Source organism: Hetaerina americana, unplaced genomic scaffold (genome assembly GCF_022747635.1).
Source record: "Hetaerina americana unplaced genomic scaffold, ioHetAmer1.1.p SCAF_16, whole genome shotgun sequence".
NCBI classification, from domain to species: domain Eukaryota; kingdom Metazoa; phylum Arthropoda; class Insecta; order Odonata; family Calopterygidae; genus Hetaerina; species Hetaerina americana.
The window spans coordinates 12,754,173-12,772,159 of record NW_027286719.1 but is presented as its reverse complement, the minus strand read 5'-3'; the positions used below and the strand labels follow the sequence as shown (position 1 = coordinate 12,772,159).

Genomic DNA, 17,987 nt, shown 5'->3' with positions numbered 1-17,987 from the left:
TAATTCTGACTAATCCGTGGAGATTCTCGAAGACCACTGGAAAATCTTATTTTACGAGCATTGTTTTCGTTCCCGAGGATATAAATTTAAATGAAAGTGTTGTGGGCGTAGATGAAGTTAAACAAATAACGACACAATCTTCAAAAAAACATTTCTTTGACAGAAATTATGAAATGCTTCAAGGAGTGGAACACAAAAAACATATTGACAAGTGCATTAAGGCAAACGGACACCGAGCGCTTTGATGGTGGTTTAAATGTGAGATTGTAACAATTAGCTGCTAACTTGCACGCTTTTTTTACAACTTGTGCCCTTTTTTGGACTTTTCCTCGTATGTCATGCCTGGTTTTGGGTGCTTTGCATCTCTATTGGCTTAGCCTCTGGAAAACGTAATCTCAAGTTAAAAATTACGAACGTTGAGGTCTCATTAGTGTGCGGAGGGTTGGGAGGAAAAATATCCCCCACTTATAACGCAAACATTTTTGAAAAACTTTGTATGTCATTGCTCATATTTTAAATACTAGTTGGATACCACCTGGTTTTATTGTTAAATAATACAATAATCAATCACTCTGAAATATTGCTTGACTCTGATGTTTGACTTTCTTTACGTAAATTTTATAATTTATTTATGAGTTAGGTGATCAGTAATATTAGCACTCGGGAAACAGTAATCTTATAATTGGTCTGAAACATCAGATCATAATATTTTGATGCTATCATTTACAACTGGTGAAGCATTCCCATGTGAATTTTTCAAACGATCTCAAAAATATAGCAATGCGAACGTGATGCACTTCTATGATATCCTCAGCTTACCCTTTATACTCGCGCATTCACATTTACTCCCGCATGAGAAAATATCACCACGACCCTACGAACTCGGAACAGATATCGATTAGGCGAACCGAGCTTTTAAGACATTATTCGAAGACACTTTAACTGGCGCAAAAGAGTCAAAATATCCCTGAATCTGGGTTACGAATATTCGAGTCCATCATACGTAGGGGAAAATGGCCGATTAGAAACGTTTATAACAGGTATTTTATTGGACATTAGTTAGACCTTAGATTAATACACAACACTCTTGCGGATATAGCTTCTCGTACAAAATGTCTTAACTACACAGAGTGAATTGGTAAGCGACTGGATAAGGTAAGAATTACAATCAACGGAAGGATAGGACCTTTACATATATTTGTGTTATTCACGTATTACTGCGTGACACTTTTCAGCGGGTTACCTTTTTGTTCAACTCAGACCTTTCTGTGCCAAGGCCAAAATGCTGAAATGTTTCCAAGATTCGGAATTATAAGAATACCCCCTATCTTTATTATTTATTTGAACGCTTTGTTCCTATTATTATTGACTTCTAACTGCAACAAGATATAATCAGGGAACATAATTATTGGAAAAACCATAATGGTACAAGTTTAAAGCTGAAAACGAGAGATAATCAATAATAATTCTAAACAAATATTCATTGGTTAGCGATTATCACAGTGAGAATTTTGTGGATATTGACCGTCACTCTACCAACTGATCGAGTAATAGTCTGCTACATAAATATGAACTTAATTTGGTGAGTCACAGGATTTTTTCCCCAAATTTTCTGAATGGTCGATGTGCTAACAATCCCTGCCACATTTAAAGGTTAGATTTTAAATATAGAACCTCCTATTTACGGTACAGTCATGTTACATAATATCCCTCGTCAAGCGATAGCATTGGTCTGCAGTGTCGAAGAAAGCCACTAGCCATTGTATTGAGCAGCTCATGTCCTTGATGGCTCTGGCACTGTCCACGTCACCTGCCTTATGGTTCCACTCGACGTACACCAGAAAGTCACCTCGCCGTCCACGCTCTTTTTCTCTCTTCCTGAACGCTAACGCAAAGGGCCATCATACGCCGGATGTTTGTACTACCTATAATAACCCGCCCCGCCCCTTTTGGGCCAAAAACCCAGTCAGAGCTAATAAAGTCGAGTCGAAAACTTTTTCCGTCAGTTGGCGTGATCGGGCCAATGGAGTCATGTCTGATATATATGAATGATCAATTCTTGAAAGTTCTTTGTGTTGGGTTTAATGAGTCAACAAATTCCTTCACGTGAGAACTGCTTATATGTAATTGCTTATATGCTTGTATTATATGAACTACGTAGGCGTTATAACAGTTTCCAGAAAAATATTTTTGATTCAGTGTACCTCGAAAGTAGTCGAGAATCGTGAAAATGCTACATTCTACATCTATGCAAGTAAACTCTGCTAGTTAATTCCAATTTTGAATGACCTGTTATCTATCTGGCCACTTTCCACAGCAATAGTGATTGATTTTACAGGACGAAAGAAAAGAAATCTCTTTAACTTGCGAAAAGTGGTTGAAATAATTTATTTTCCTAATAAAGGCGTGAAAAGTACGAATAAATATGAAAATATTAAAGAATATTCATCAAAGACAAAGAATTATAACTAATCTTGATACATTACATACATAAATACATACGTTACATGCATACTAACTTTACATTTGACCTTATACTTTATCGTGACCGCCGAAGGTATAATTATCGAGAGTATTGTATCACGGAAGAAGAAAAGGTCGGCCTATGAGCGATACTTCAGCTTTTCAATCAGTGGTATGACAGTGTCATACATACACACACCCTATCTTCCAATTCGTGCAGTTTGATCACGCTATTTTTCTGTTATGACGAAAATTATGAATAAAATCGCTCTTACTTTGACGTAGGGTGTTTCCGTGATTTGCTCTCTCCATGAACAGCCGGCCGGTCGAGAAGGTATCCGCCTCGCTCCTCTTCGATCCGAGCATCAACTGGAAGAACTGAGCCGCTCCGCTTTCTCCACCGCCACGAATAAACAGTTACCTAACGGTTCAGCGTGGAACGTTGCCGCCCGTTCGACAGAGTTTATACGCACAGCCCTAATATATCATGTACAATGATAATAGTATTCACTTCTACTTTATGAAACACAGAGAAGATGCAGCTGTCACTCATGGATGCGCATTAATAAGTGCTTAGATGTTCATGGTGCCTGTACTTATGTGCATATGTACACGCACACGCTTGTACCAACAGTTGCAAAACTTGTTCATGTAATTGTGTGGGTATACACATCAACCAATCAACCATCGTTTTTATGAAAAAGATAAACAGACACTAATATTTCTATTTTTATTTCATCTGTATTTCACAGTAGTTCACCAACTACATGTACATAATTTCGTGGCTGAGTGGGTGCCGTAAATGCTCAGGTGTGCTCTGAAAAATAAATAAACCCTAAAAGTATATCCTTTAAAAAATTACATTGGGTTCAACAGAATTAACTTATTAACTTTTCTATAATTCCCTACAAATATTGGTTATCAATAAAAAGTTGAATGTATTACAGTAACTCGCCGTATTTGTTGACCAAATCTTGAAATAAGGCACTGAACTCAAATTTTTCAGATTCCATCAACCGTTGTCCTAACTTTCGTTACGCTATTGAAATCCATTAAATAAGAGATGAAGCATTAGCGAAATATATAATGGAGATTTAAAAAAAACCCGGTCTTCACGGTGAATGGTGAAGAAGTAGGGCGTTAAAAAGAACTTCGTTAGGGAATGAAGCTTTTACAAGGAGGGGGGATTCAATAACAGGGACGCTGAGTACGACTTTTTGGAAAAGAATAACAGAAAATTTAATTTGTAGCGTAGTCTTGGGCGGGGATGTTAGGCGAAGATCGGAGGAGATATGGGTGCGATAGAAGGAACATTAAAAATGAATAAAAAAGAAAAAAAGCGACGTACTAGGCATGAAGGGGATGAGTGAGGACTGTTAGGAGGGATCCAAACGAGGAAAGAAAAGTAGTTGCACAGCTTTCTAATTCGTAATGGGATTTTAATGAGTGTGATAGAGGGAGGTACGTTAGGTAAGCGGGGTAGTGGGAGGAAAAGAATAGGCATTGTGAAGGGAATGAAGGGAGGTAGAAAACACGCGGAGCTGCAAAAGTGTCTAACTATAGTGATTGGTGACACGTAGTGTATTTTTAGGTGAGCCTAAAAAATGGAGTGGTATTAAGTTTGTGTCCCCCCAAAAGCTACCCTCAACAGTGCAAAATAAATAAATTCTTTTGACAAAATCAGTCACTGGAATGTTAAGACTTGCATACCACAACTTATTTCATATCTACCTTACTACTTTGTGCAGTGATATTGGCTCTTAATTCGTTATTTATTAATTTAATGTTCCAGAACGGTGAAAAATTTTCATTTATTCATCATACGTAATTTGTAAAAAAATTGAAGCAAATTGGAGTTTGATTACTTAAATGATACTTCCTTATGTGATCGTCCTTATTCAAGCAATTGCAGTTATTGCGAAAGAATGCAGCTGCAAAGTTCATTTTCACTTTTCAGAGAGTGGATTGATAGGGGATGCAGAATGGAAAATTAGTTGTTTTACGGCAACCAAGAAATAAACACTTACACAATAAAAGGTGCTGCGAAATTAATGAATATTTGCCCTTATTTTCATCGGTAGCGCAAACCTCTTTTGCATGGGTCCAAAATGTGTTTTACATACGTACATTGAAGAGTTTCATTCACATGAAAATTTATTTATGAATTAATTAATGCATAAATAAATCATTGCGTCAATTTTGATAGTAGAGAACAGAGATCACGTCGGAATATTGCAAAATTGACGAATTCAGGACAATTCCTTATCCTGAAACCTTCGCGATTTTGCACAAAGTTTAGGTATTCACAACATGATACCACTTGGGGCTTGGATCGTTTTCTCAAGGCATTAACCGAAATGAGAAAGCGGGTCTTTTTGATCAGAAGTCACATGCTTTACTACAAGACTGTCACGCCAATCTCAGGATGTGTCTCTGCTTTTAAATACTTTCATAATGGTCCTTATACAACGGAGTTTTTATGGTTTCCGCGGCAACTTTGACGATGTTGTGTTCTTGAAACAATGTAACATAGGATCAGATCTACAAAAGCATATCCAAATGAAATATTAATTATTATTTTTCTTCTGTTTGTGATATCTTTCCTCTTCAATAAAGGGTATCATAAAACTTATTCCTGCTGGTAACATCGCAGTTATAGTATTTAACATCGTTACATTTCGTTCATCATTTATTTGTTTTCCAAAAAGATTTATGCATGATGCTCTTCTCTTTTGCGGAGTGATGGTATTTTAGTTTAAAAATTATTGGGATCGTTTCTCGGATTTGACGTATTTTTTATTCAATAAAATGTGTTTAAAAGCGCCTCATTTTAAAGTTGTACAAACGTACACCTAGGCGGAACACGGTTCCATAACTTGTCAAATAATCACGCTAAGTATAAAAATATTTTCTCTGCCCAAGTGCGTCGAGAAACTCACATACAAGCCAACTCAAGCTGACGTAATCAATAGTCTTCTGCGGACATTCTGTTCTTATATAAATACTGTTTGTCTCTTGCAGTTTTCAAATTTGAATAACTTTATTTTTCCTATTTATTGAAATAAATTTACTTCATCAGAACTGTGCAAAATTGAATTTTATGGAGTGCATTCTTCAATGCAGTGCTATCCTTCGAGTTCATGTCTTGAAAGAAGGGAGGAAGAACGTATTCAGAGTAAAAAAATAGTTTATTGTAGTACGGAGTGAATGGGAATTTAGATTCGTTATGCAGAGTTCAGAAGTGCAGCATTACGTAGCGTCTGGGTTTATTGAGAGCCTACTCCAGCCGGTCGGTTATTAGTAGGAGTAATAAAACATCTGAATGAATACACGGTTTTGTGTCAGTTCCGCGTCAGGAAAGCCAATTTATTCTCACAAAAGGAGTGAATTTTCTTGAGTTTGAGACATTCACTTATCTAATTTATCATCTGACCGCCTATTTAGTTCCTGCGAACTATATCTTGCCCGTGTCATATTTTACATATTGTATTTTATGAAGTATTTTCCATCCTGATGGCTTGCTAGAGTTCCAGTTGAATCTTAATTCCTCTGCCCGCATGCACTTCTGAAGGCCGCCATCTCCGCTCTCGGCAGGTTTTAACAGCGCAAGAACAAATCAACTGAAGTTATAAAGTTCGAATAAATACTATATGGATGGTTCAGATTGAGCATAATTTCCAAGGATTATCCAATATAATAACTAATGGGATTTATTCTATTGGTTCTTCCCCAATGTTCGGGCGTGAGTTTGAGATATAACTTTATCGAGTGGAAGGTGCTGAGTCTGCGGCTTCTTTCCCTCAATGATTACAGTATTTTAAAAATTCCCTCTCACGGCACTTGATGGCATTTTTAATAATGCATGACACAACCAGTCATTTCATATCATAATACTGTGCGCAGTTTCACTTACGTCAATCATTAGATTTTTCTTCAAGTGAAATTCTCAGTACAGGGCCTCGTGGCAATTAATGAAGAATAAATAATAAATGTACGTACATGAAACGATTTGAAAAGCATCATTAGGTAAGTACGCTCATTTCTAAATCCTCCTCGGCCTCGTGGCAATTAATGAAGAATAAATAATAAATGTACGTACATGAAACGATTTGAAAAGCATCATTAGGTAAGTACGCTCATTTCTAAATCTTGAGCTTGAATATTAGTGGCAATACAGGGTTCTCAGTGCAATAATGCAAAAAAAAAACATTGATGGATTTTGAGTGCATACAAAATAATATTCTACAATTGCATCCTTAAAATTCCTTTTTTCAGGATAATTGCAGATACGTGTAATAAGCATAGTTAGGCCGTAATTTAAGAAGATTTTCTTGATCATGCATTAGGTATCTTAGGATAAAGTTAAATTTACATTTAGCTTTATCCTAAGAAGGGCATCCATTGATGTGCAAATATTGCACCTGCAACTAGTAATTGTGTGATTTCAATAAAGTGAGCACTATAGATAAAATGAGCATTGTAAATAAAGTGAGCATTTTAGATAAAGACGCTACTTTGAACCCATGGGTCTGTTATTAAGACTATCAAAAACTGTTGATTTCTATAATGTTAAACATGATTTGGTGATACACAGCTACCAGTCTGGAGGAAACCATTACCAAGGTGGAAGTGGCAGTAGTAGTATTTCATATTAGTGACTCAGACCGTGGTGATTGTACATTTGTATTCATTTCACTTCAGACGTGGTAAAATATGCTCAAACGGCTCCGGTATTGTGATGTGTCAGGCAGCGGTAAATCACTACACTCGATGAGCAGTAGTGTGACATCCCTTTATTAATAGAGTAGATTCTGTGGAGTATAAAATACGAGCCCCAAATACGGTATCCTGTATGACTTCAGCAATGCATTCTATACCGGCGCGACACTGCATCTAATTCGGGAAAACCATTCCCGGCAAGTTAAAAACCACCATCTCAGGGCGGAACGATTAGAGGTCCAAAGCTCAAAATTAAGGTGATTCTTATTGGTGAAATAAGGTAAAACTTTGCCGTGTGATTTATTATGTGCAAATTTATTTGGAAACCCGTGGCGGCACAGGTAATTTATTCCCTCTCAGACTTCGTTATTTAAATTTCTTTGCAGGCTGTAGGATTTGAACCCAACACAAAATTATGAAGTTTAATTTCAGGTGATGAATGTGTTACCATCATGCATTGAGGCATATTGATTTTAACAAAATAGGTTTTTATATTCCATTGAATGCAGAATTTGCTGCAATGCAAGTCGATCTTTTTGTTCAACAGCTGGTCAAATCAACACTTTTTACAGCTCATTGGTGATGGGAAAGATTTTCATGGAAACAGAAACATTTTTGCTTAACGTTTTAATACATTCTGCAATACATTTTAGCAACATCAATAAATATATAGATATTCTTATACATACATGTGTATACATAATACACCAGGTCTATAGCCACAAATTCGCGACTCATAAAAACTTAATTATGGAAAATTTAAAACAAACAAACTTTATCTGTACCCTTAATGTGATAAATTATTCTCTAAACAATATACGCTGAATATTGAAATTTCGGTAATTTAATTTTTAGAAAGACTTAGAACAGCTGGTCGGAGATATGTATTGTCTGAAGGTATAAAAAGATATTTTAGCTTAACATTTTAACAAATGCAGAATGAGCTACGAATAATAGATTCAATGAAAAAAGCTGACCAATTGGTATTTTATATAGTAGTATCTTTCATTAAACATCAAAATGGTCACAGTTAATGTAACATGGAGTTCATTATTTCAGACAAGATCAAAGGGCAATTATTCTACCGAGAAGACGATATGGTCTCAGTAATTACTCTGTTGCTGAAGCGCAAATGATGTCGCTCTTGCAGCAATAACCCCGATATACGCATTTGTATGAATTATGTAAATGCACTGGGAACAAAAATGTCATATAATGGTTTGACATGTAATATAAATAAGCCTACACGCTTACGTCCACTTATTGTTTGCTACACGAGTTCTCCTCATTTATAATTTATTTATTCGATCATAATTCGACGACTTTTATGGCTTAAGCGTAATCACAAGTAACAAAATATCATTATGGCTAGGCTAAAAAGCATTTAGATTACGTGCAGTCAACAGATGTCATGCATTTGGTTTGAATACATGCTAGAACTTCATAAGTATTAATCCCAATTCCATTAAAACACATACACTTTTATAATTTTCAACAAACAACACACCATAGTGTATAATTAGGCTACAGTATCCTAGAGGAATCACGGAATGTGAAACATCAAAGCTCCTTGACGGATTTCTTCCCTATGATGATTACTGTACGATAATAAGAAATTAATCTCAGTCAATGTTGCCATTGATTATTTCATCATTTTTACACGAAGAACGCTTAGAGTAAGAGTTTTCAGAAAATATTTACAAAATCATTTGTCTTGGTCTTTCAACAGCACCAAGGAATCACAAATCACATTTTCATAACATAAATAATTACTCTTTCATATTACTATGGTACAATTTTACAATGCTTTGTACATTATTCACTCTTCCAATTTAATACATATATAGATGCATTCATCAGATTGTATCTGACTAGTATTGTTTCCAGCTCAAATTGACTCCCATCCAACAGATGTCATAGCGGCCCACAATGTTGCAATGGGTCAGACCGGACGGAGGATCCCAAAATTTTTCGAAAACAAATTCTTGGAGCAAGGATAGGTGTGGGGCTAATAAGACAGCTGTCCCCTTGCTTAATGACTCTAAACAAGCAGCATTGGACACACTTGTTTGCAACAAGATATTTTTGGCCCTTCACACTCTGTATTTTCGGTCTGTTGACACAATGTGGCCTGATGACTCTTGGTCTTATGACATTTGTAGGCCTTAAATATATACTTTTGGCCATGTGACTAACTTCGTGAAAAAAAGTGGTTAAGCGTTTTAAAAAAGCGTTTTAAGTGTTGTCTTACTTTTACAGTCGTAATACATAATTAACTCGGAGAAAATAAACAACTGCATTCGAAATATATTAAAGGCACGATTAATGGTTTTCAAGTACAAGAAAGTTTTTTTATTCTGTATTTTTGGGAAATATATGTAAATAAATGAAGAGTAACTCCTTAAATTAATCCCTTCAAATATTTAAAAAGATATGTGTCACTTATAATCACGCCATTCGTGTAATTAACGGCATTTACGTAGCAATCCTTAGACGTGTCCCAGAAAAAGTTCGCAAGAGTTTGTGAAACTAATATTACTTACAAGGTGAGAGAGAGGATATGGGTGTGTTGACAGCGGTTAAATCCAGGGTTAAGAAAAATATGCTTCCTTCCTCCGAGTTGTAAAAATCCGATTGGCGCAATAACCCTCTCTCAATTCCCAAGCAACCGTCAAATCAAATCGACCGAACGTCCCAACAAATCAACACTAATATTTTTCCTTATTTCAAGTTTCTAATCTTAAAACCAGTTTACATTTCTATACAATTATCATGATACTGGCGAAGCGTCTTAACTTCGGCCAAAGTCGGAGCATTGTTGCCAGATTTTTGAAATTTGTACCAGGAATGGTCCTCTTATAATTCCGTCAATATATATTCCTTATTTTAATGCAAGTGAAATACATAGTTTAAGTAGACACCTCTATCGAACCCCTAGTCTACTTCAATAGCACAAAAGGTACCAGGGTGCAGTAAATGAACTAATTAGGATTTAATGTTATAGTACCTCAAGCCGTCAAATATTCTGTTTGACTTGGTGGAAAAATTGGTCGACTTCTTAAAAGATAATAATGAGAGAATAGCAATTTTCAAGAGTTTGACTGCCATTAAATGAAGGTAAATTATTTCTAAACGTCAAATAGATATGTATTATTTTGTTCTCGGGGATTTTTCAAAATCCTAGAAATAGCGAGACAATTCAAGAATTAAATGATTTGAACATACGCAGGTTGTTTTGAACTGATAGTCATATATACTTATTAATTCATACTTTTGAAATTTATTTTTAACGTGTCATCGATGGATTTAAGGGATCGCTGTATTTCGAAAAACTTAGGGAATTATTTTTTCCGGAACTTTGAGCGTAATTAATGTTTTGAATAATTTGGCTTCATGAGGTACTATGCCAAAAAGAGGGCTCCGACTTCCCTTTTCAGCAAATTTCACTCTTCTACACATAAAACATACACGTTTTATACATATGTTATCTAAGTATTACTATTCTAAAGGAAATTTTTAAACATCTAATAACCCCACTGTTGGTAAATACAAGGGAGACAACGGGCCAGTTACGACTTTGGCAATGTGTACCTCTGCTTAGTAAATAAATATCAGGCTTAAACAAAGAGGGTCCTACAGTCGGTTAACCTTACCTTGTATGGCCTCATCGTAAGATTACGTTGATTCATCAAACGATCAAAGATGAATCACTGTAGTTAACAACAGGAAAACGAACATCAATGTCCACATAGCAAGGCATAGTTGCATGCCATAAATGAGTTGCGGTATGGTATAGTTCACAGTATACGTATGTGTATGAGTCAATGCACGCGGATGTGTGCATAGGTATGCACAAAAACACACGCACGAAATGGATATATGTATATATTATGTATGTGTGTGTGTATATATATATATATGTATATATATATATATATATATATATATATATATATATATATATATATATATATATAATGTACAAGCATTAAATACATACATAGTTACTTACATATACACACATACAGCTATGCTATGTACGCATACATATTTGAGGCCTATATTATATACGTATCGCACATTCATCACCACTGTGTGTGTATGCGATAGATGAAACATATGTATGATATGCCGAGTACTTACACAGAGATTGTATGTATAAAACAAAAAGACAGTGAAACACGCCACAACGTTGCTACTGTCAGTTGTGGTCGCAATTACCTTAAACTAGTGGACAATGAGCTGGCAGACGAAAGTTAGTGATGCCACACTTGTGGATAGGAGTTGGTTTACATCATATTAGTCGTATTAGCAAAGGACAGTCGAGGTACATAAATACTAAAAGGACAGAAAGTCCCGTTTCTAAGTCCCCACCATGCCGACAGTTTACCCTGTTGCATCTAAACCTGCTTTTTTTTCGCAAATCTCTATTTGAGTTGTATGCATGTGGCGACCCATTTAGGCTCTTTTACGCAAATCGTATAGTAGATTCATATTCAAGAATCCAATCACGTGACTCTGGGGTGGATTCACTCTCCCCTGTAAATCAGTGAATTATCATTAACTTGAATAGCCACGAAAAAATCATCCTCAAACTGTAATAACAACACGACATCCCTGCAGCCTCAAAAACCATACCTTGAGAAGGGGGTGACGGTCTACACTTGCATATTACACAGAGGTAGGGGCGGCACGAGCGCGCGAAGTGCTGGAATTAGACAAGGTGAGTGGAAAACAGCCACCACAGACATTGTGGTGACTTTTCCCGCTTCCCTATACGCCCGTGTTATTGTAAATGTAAGCAACGGAGGTATCCTGGCGCATGGAGGAATTCATGTAGTAGGAGGATTTCCTCAGGCTGGACGTAATGGCCGTCTCATAACGGAGCCGCCCGCAGCACTTCCTACTCTTCACGATGGCTACGAATCCTCTTCGGTACTTCTTGTTGAAAAAAGCGTAGAGGACAGGGTTGATGCAGGAGTTAGAGGCACCCAGCCATTGGGCCAGAGGCGTTGCCACCGGTAGGATCTTGTCCTCCCAGTCTTCAACTTCACCCCCGAGCTTGATCCTGGCAAAGATGGCGTACAAGGGAAGCCATGACAGGACAAAGATGACCACCACGGCGACCAGCATCTTAATGACTTTAACCTTTGATTGTTGTTGCATTCGCTCCGCAATGGCATCCTTGGAGTCTGTGGGTATATGCCGTCTGGCCACCCTAATCCAGATGAGAATGTAGCACAGGCAAATAAGGATTGTCGGCAGCACGTAGCAGAAAACGAGGTTCGCCAGCAGGAAGTAGAGGTCACCGTTGAGGGATGGTGGCCATACCTCCAGGCACAGCCTCGTTTCCGGCATCTCCCGGAAAATGATGACCAGGTCGAAGAAGAGGGCCCAAGGAATGGTAGTCGTGAGCGCCACCACCCATATGATGAATATCATTAGCCTTGCTCTTCTTTTGGTTATCTGGCACTTCAGTGGATACCAGATGGCTAAGAACCTATTTAGGGAGAAAAATGGGAATGATCATTAGAATCGGCCAATCAATAATATATTAATATGCTAGAGAGTTTTTATTATCATTTTCCTAAGAAAAGCATTGTTCTTCCCGAAATCTTAATTTTTAAAAAATATCAAAGCTTAAAATATATATTTGAAAAGTCATGTTTTTTGTTGATTGCTGATATTTTAATATTTAAGTCATGAAAAAACAAGTAGAAAATTATTTGTCTGCATTACTTTTCAAAATACCTCGTAAAAAGGTATCGAATATCATGTTCAGCTTCCATTTAGCATTCTGTTTATATTGTAAGTTACTTTTGCTGCCAAAAATTTCTATTGTTTGGAAATGGTAAACGATTTCTCTGCATTTTCCAGCAGTTACCCTTAAACTGGAAGATTTGAGTATATTTTATCAGAATAGAAATGCACCACTGAATTGAACAGGAGGAGGTATCTTAAAAAGCTTGTTGTTATTAATTCAATAGATCAATGGAAAACTCAAGACCTGAAACAAAATAATAAAGCAAATATCAGTGATCTTTACGGGTTGGTTACATTTTATGACATGCAGAAATCACTACACTAATTAAGAGAATAACTTTTTAAATAAAATAATATTTACATGAAAATCTGATGTAACGTTGGGATTTTTTTATATCTCTGTTCCTCAAGCCAAAGTAATACTGATGTCATAAATGAGCTTTTAAAAAATTGGAGGGTATAATAAAATGAAGTTCACGAATCTAATGTTTAAGCGAAGAATTTTTCAAGGTGAATTAACTTTTGTGAAGGAATACTGGGCTTTTGTGTAAACACCCACCGTAGTAGAGTCATGAAAGCTTTGAATCAGGGATTCAAGTAAATTAATAAACTATCAGAAATAATCATTGTTACTTGATTAAGGACTAGCCCTCCCACACTAAAAAGAAAATTTCAAGTTATTCTGAATTTACTTTGCATTGCTTACATTAATTCACTGACTGTCAACGATAATTAAGTGTGATAAGCTTTTAATTACGGGAACACCTTTCCGGAAATACAAATCATCAACACGCATGATCATCCACATAAGATATATTAACTTGAATTAGTTTCTAATTCGAAATGCTCGCGTGCCTTTTTTGTGTTTTGCTTAATTCAAGGCATAATTAAAGCTATCTAATTATTGTTAGTATGAATCAGAGCATTATTAAAAAGAAGTCTACAATGGAAGGAGAATAGTTTTGTCTGCTTCGTTGAATATCACATGTTCGCAGGGTACACTGGACTAAGTGAAAGAAAGCTTTTCAGAGTAGAGGAGAAAAAAGGAAGGATAGGCCATTCATAGATAGACCTTGTTAAACGTTTGAACATAACCCACATTTCCCGAGACAAAGGTGAGCGTATTCAGATTTGGGATGGGCATATATTAGCCTTCACAATAGGTTTCACCGATATGGGCAAACATTATTTGCTTGATACTAGGAGAGAGTATTATTGGCAAATGCTGTGATTCGGAATAAAAGTAGTTAGGCACCCAGATTAAGACAACCTCATGTGTATATAATTTTGAGATAACTGGTGAGACAAAGCAATGCAGTTATTGTCGAGAAAAATGATTGTGTGAGAGAGGTATGAGGTGTAGATGAATCATGACAAAATAAAATACACACATACTATTCACATAATACCGCATAATTAATAAAGTACAATGTAAACTCAGCGAAAGTCGCCACATATTTTGCTTTGATCCCTCATGATTTCCGGGTGAATTACTAATTGTTGTATAAAGTGCCATTATAATAATTAAATTATTTTGATGGATTAACTTTAGGATATTTCCATGTTCGTTGGAGATTTTAAATAAACCAGATTATTACTTGCAAGTACAATACAAGACGATTTTGTGGTTTACTCAAAATTAGGGTAAAAAATCGCGGTAAATAGGCATATAATACTTAACTGGTACAAATATACAGTGAATGCGAATACTGAAATGATATCCAATGCCAAGTAGGCTTTCTCCTTTATTGTGAAATGATAATTTTCCCATTATTAGAATATATAAAAATTGTATCCTTTGTTCCGTTTGTTACTCAGTAGTTGATACATTTCAAGTTTGGAATAATATTGTTCTTCTGTTTCAAATTCACCCTGGAAACTGATCAACGAACCGATGGCTACAGGAAAGTCAAGGATTAAAATCCAATTCTTCGTAGAAAGGTAGGGATAACCTACCACATTTATGTGTCTTTGACTGTCCCGATGAACTAATCCTTATGCTTGCGAGCCACTCAAGCAAATTTTTTCAGCAAAAGTATTAATTTCCTTCCCCGAAAATCCTTCCTGGAACATAACCAGCTCTGCTTCTTAATGCGTATACCCTTATCCTTACCCTTATACTGAAAGAAGGAATGGAAGAAGGGAACATTTGGTCTCAATTACGCCCAAATAAAGACCTCTATCTATCTATCCTTATCATTACCCCCTCCCCCACCGTTTACCTAGGATCGAGTATATCCTGTCTGTAATGCCCTTCAACACCTCGTTATTCTGCAATTCCTCCTTCATTCAATCTTAATCCATTTCAATCAACCTTCTTTCATTCCAATCCCATCATCTCTAATACCTCTTCGAATGTCTTGAGCTCAGTTCAATTTTCCCTCTTCAGCCTTGACAGTTCTCGTGAAACAGCACAGCATTCAACTTTTCTGCTTTAAAATGTTTTTGAGTCTTCACTCATGGATTCTCTTCACCCCATAATGCTAATTTATTATTGTAAATATCATAACCATATCTTTCGGGCAGTTCCAGCTTTCGTCCAGAAGTTAATAATATATGTCTATTGTTTCTTACCAAATACTGCTAAAAGTCTTGAATATTCATATCGCTAACCCAATTCATGGGAAATTCGGAGAGGAAGGTCGGTCATTAATTTCATGTAGAACAATTTGACCATGCAGGTTTTTACAAGTTATTTGGATCATATAGTAGTTGATTCCATTGTTTATGGTAAAAATTAATATTTTTCTTCTGAATGAGATATTTGCCAGTATTTAAACAGACGAATCAGTAGTTCTAAATTTGTCATTCAATTAAGGATTTTCCAAAATATATCTGTTAAAAATTTTGTATTGTATTATTTTTTGGCCAGTTTTTATTGTCATACGGACATAGAAAAAGATTTAAGAAATAAAATTGGAGGATATATTTTCCCTAATTAAACCTCACTTATACTTTCTTTCTGAATTTGACGATATTTTTTCATTTATTATTATTATCACCTGCAGACCATTTATTTTTCGAAAATCCCCGTGATGATATATGGTGATAAGATGGGCCATTAAAATAAGCGATGTAATTCGCAAATTCTGACCGATTAAACCATAGAAAATTTTAAGGTGCATTTGCAAACAACATGAATAGATACAGATCCATATAGATACTCTTCTGTGCCTCCGATATAGTGAACACAGTTAACATTTGGGAGAGACCCCAAGAGAACATAACCATGCATAAATTTACTTTTGGCCTGATGCATCGTAATAAATATCATGGTCTTTCCTAAAATTAATATAGTGACGAAGTTTGCTATCTGCCGGCGATAGAGATCTTATTGCGAACGAAAAACTTCAGGAAAGTTCCATCATTGGGCATGAGCTCTATGATAACATTTGCTGAATTCTCTTCTAGTTTCGAGAGACTAAAGAAAATTAATCCTTGGAAGTTTTAGTCTTGATGAGTGCTGAGGAGCAATACCTTATAACACGGTACAATATCTTCACTCATTATTTTGGTACACGAGGCTCTTTCTATGATGTCCTTTCCTAATGAGTAAAAAATGAAGATGTATAATGTAACGGATACGTCTTTATGCTTTCGAAGAGCCGAAGAGGGAAAGAAGTTACCACAGCTACTCTTTATTTCCGGATACTCAGAATATCCTCCTCTGTGAATGGCTTAATTTTGACTTTCCAAAGGCGTTATTTTAATTTAAAAATTACGGGACTAATTTTGTCTCTCTACCCTTTTTTGTGGACATGTGCCTATTTAGAGGAAGTTCATTAACGTACGAGCGGGTTGTTCAATGAAGAGTTGATAGCAAATTTGTAAAATATGACATAAAATTACATTTTTGAACCATGTAGACCATGTCAATTTTCCATGGTCTATATTGTACAAAGCTTTAATTTTATATTACATTACTATCTTCATGTGTGCTGTATATTTGGTACAAGTTTCATTGATTTGACTACAGTCTTTCATCAGCGGCAACCGTTGCAATTTGAAACGTGTTTAGTTCACTTATGGAGAGTCTGCCCTCCCCTACAGCACAGCTTAAACATGATTTAAAACGTTTAAAGAGGAGAGACATCACGTTGACATTGCTGCTGCCATTTTATAGGAAGTTTATGGACGATGTTAAGACTACTATCGTAACAATAAAAAAAATTAGAGCTAAACACACGTTAGTAACAAAAGAATAATTCATAAGACGCGTTTGTACGCGGTGGATTCCGAGACTGCTCATATGCAAATCTCAAAGAGCCTTCTTCCGAAGGCTATCATAGCAGATAAAACTTGGATATAACAATTGATCCAAGGAGTAATGAGAAAACCTCTGTGCAGGAATCTCCTTCATAACCAACATAAAAAGAACCCAAGTGGTGGCTTCTGCTAAGAAATTTATGGCTATATATTTTTTCGACTTTCTGGTTATTATGTGTCAGTATCTCATTCCAGTACAGACAACTGTAAATAGAGTATCTCATAGGAATGTACTGAAATTTTCCATGGTCATATAAATAGCAAACGCACACATTAAGAAGCAACAGGCTGGATACTGCACCACGGTAGTGCACAGCCGCATATCGCAAATGCTGCTGCTGGATATCATGCAAAAATCAATGCCTAGAGTGTTCCTCAATCCCCTATATGGTGCAGACTTAGCCCCATATGACTTTTCTATCATTCCTCAATGTGGATAAAAACCTTCGCAAAACTAGATTATCACTGTCAGAAGCAAAAGCGAAGGCTGTTGAAGCGATTTGAAGGACCTTGCAATACATGGCTTACAAAATAAAGGAACCTTTTGTTCCTGTACCTTTGAAGACCGAAAAAAGTTGAGACACTTGGGTCGCATTCGATTGGAACTACAATTAAAATTAGGAATTCCAAAATTTATAGCATGACTACTTTGAGTAGTATTTTAAGGTATGTGTAGGTATGATATGAACAAAAAATTATGATCAAACTTTATTTAGACGTACAAGCGTCGTAATTTAAAGGTCCTTGAAGGCATGTAAAACTTAACACATGTAATT

At 36.0% G+C, this 17,987-nt stretch overlaps 1 protein-coding gene across 3 annotated transcripts in view; it reads right to left on the bottom strand.

The window, feature by feature from the left end:
- Positions 1–17,987, bottom strand: part of LOC139687020 (neuropeptide SIFamide receptor-like) — a 465,437-nt gene that overhangs the window by 90,207 nt on the left and 357,243 nt on the right. The window contains exon 1 of one of the 3 annotated variants that reach the window (XM_071584115.1): positions 2,739–2,820. The exons of 1 other annotated variant lie outside the window; for it this stretch is intronic. Coding sequence is in view for 1 of the 2 variants with exons in the window: in XM_071584112.1 (XP_071440213.1) it covers positions 11,956–12,682 (727 nt within the window). In the remaining variant the exon portion in view is untranslated. Of the gene's footprint in view, positions 1–2,738; positions 2,821–11,170; positions 12,683–17,987 lie in introns of those variants that run through there. One more of the 3 variants, XM_071584112.1, reaches the window with a different exon arrangement.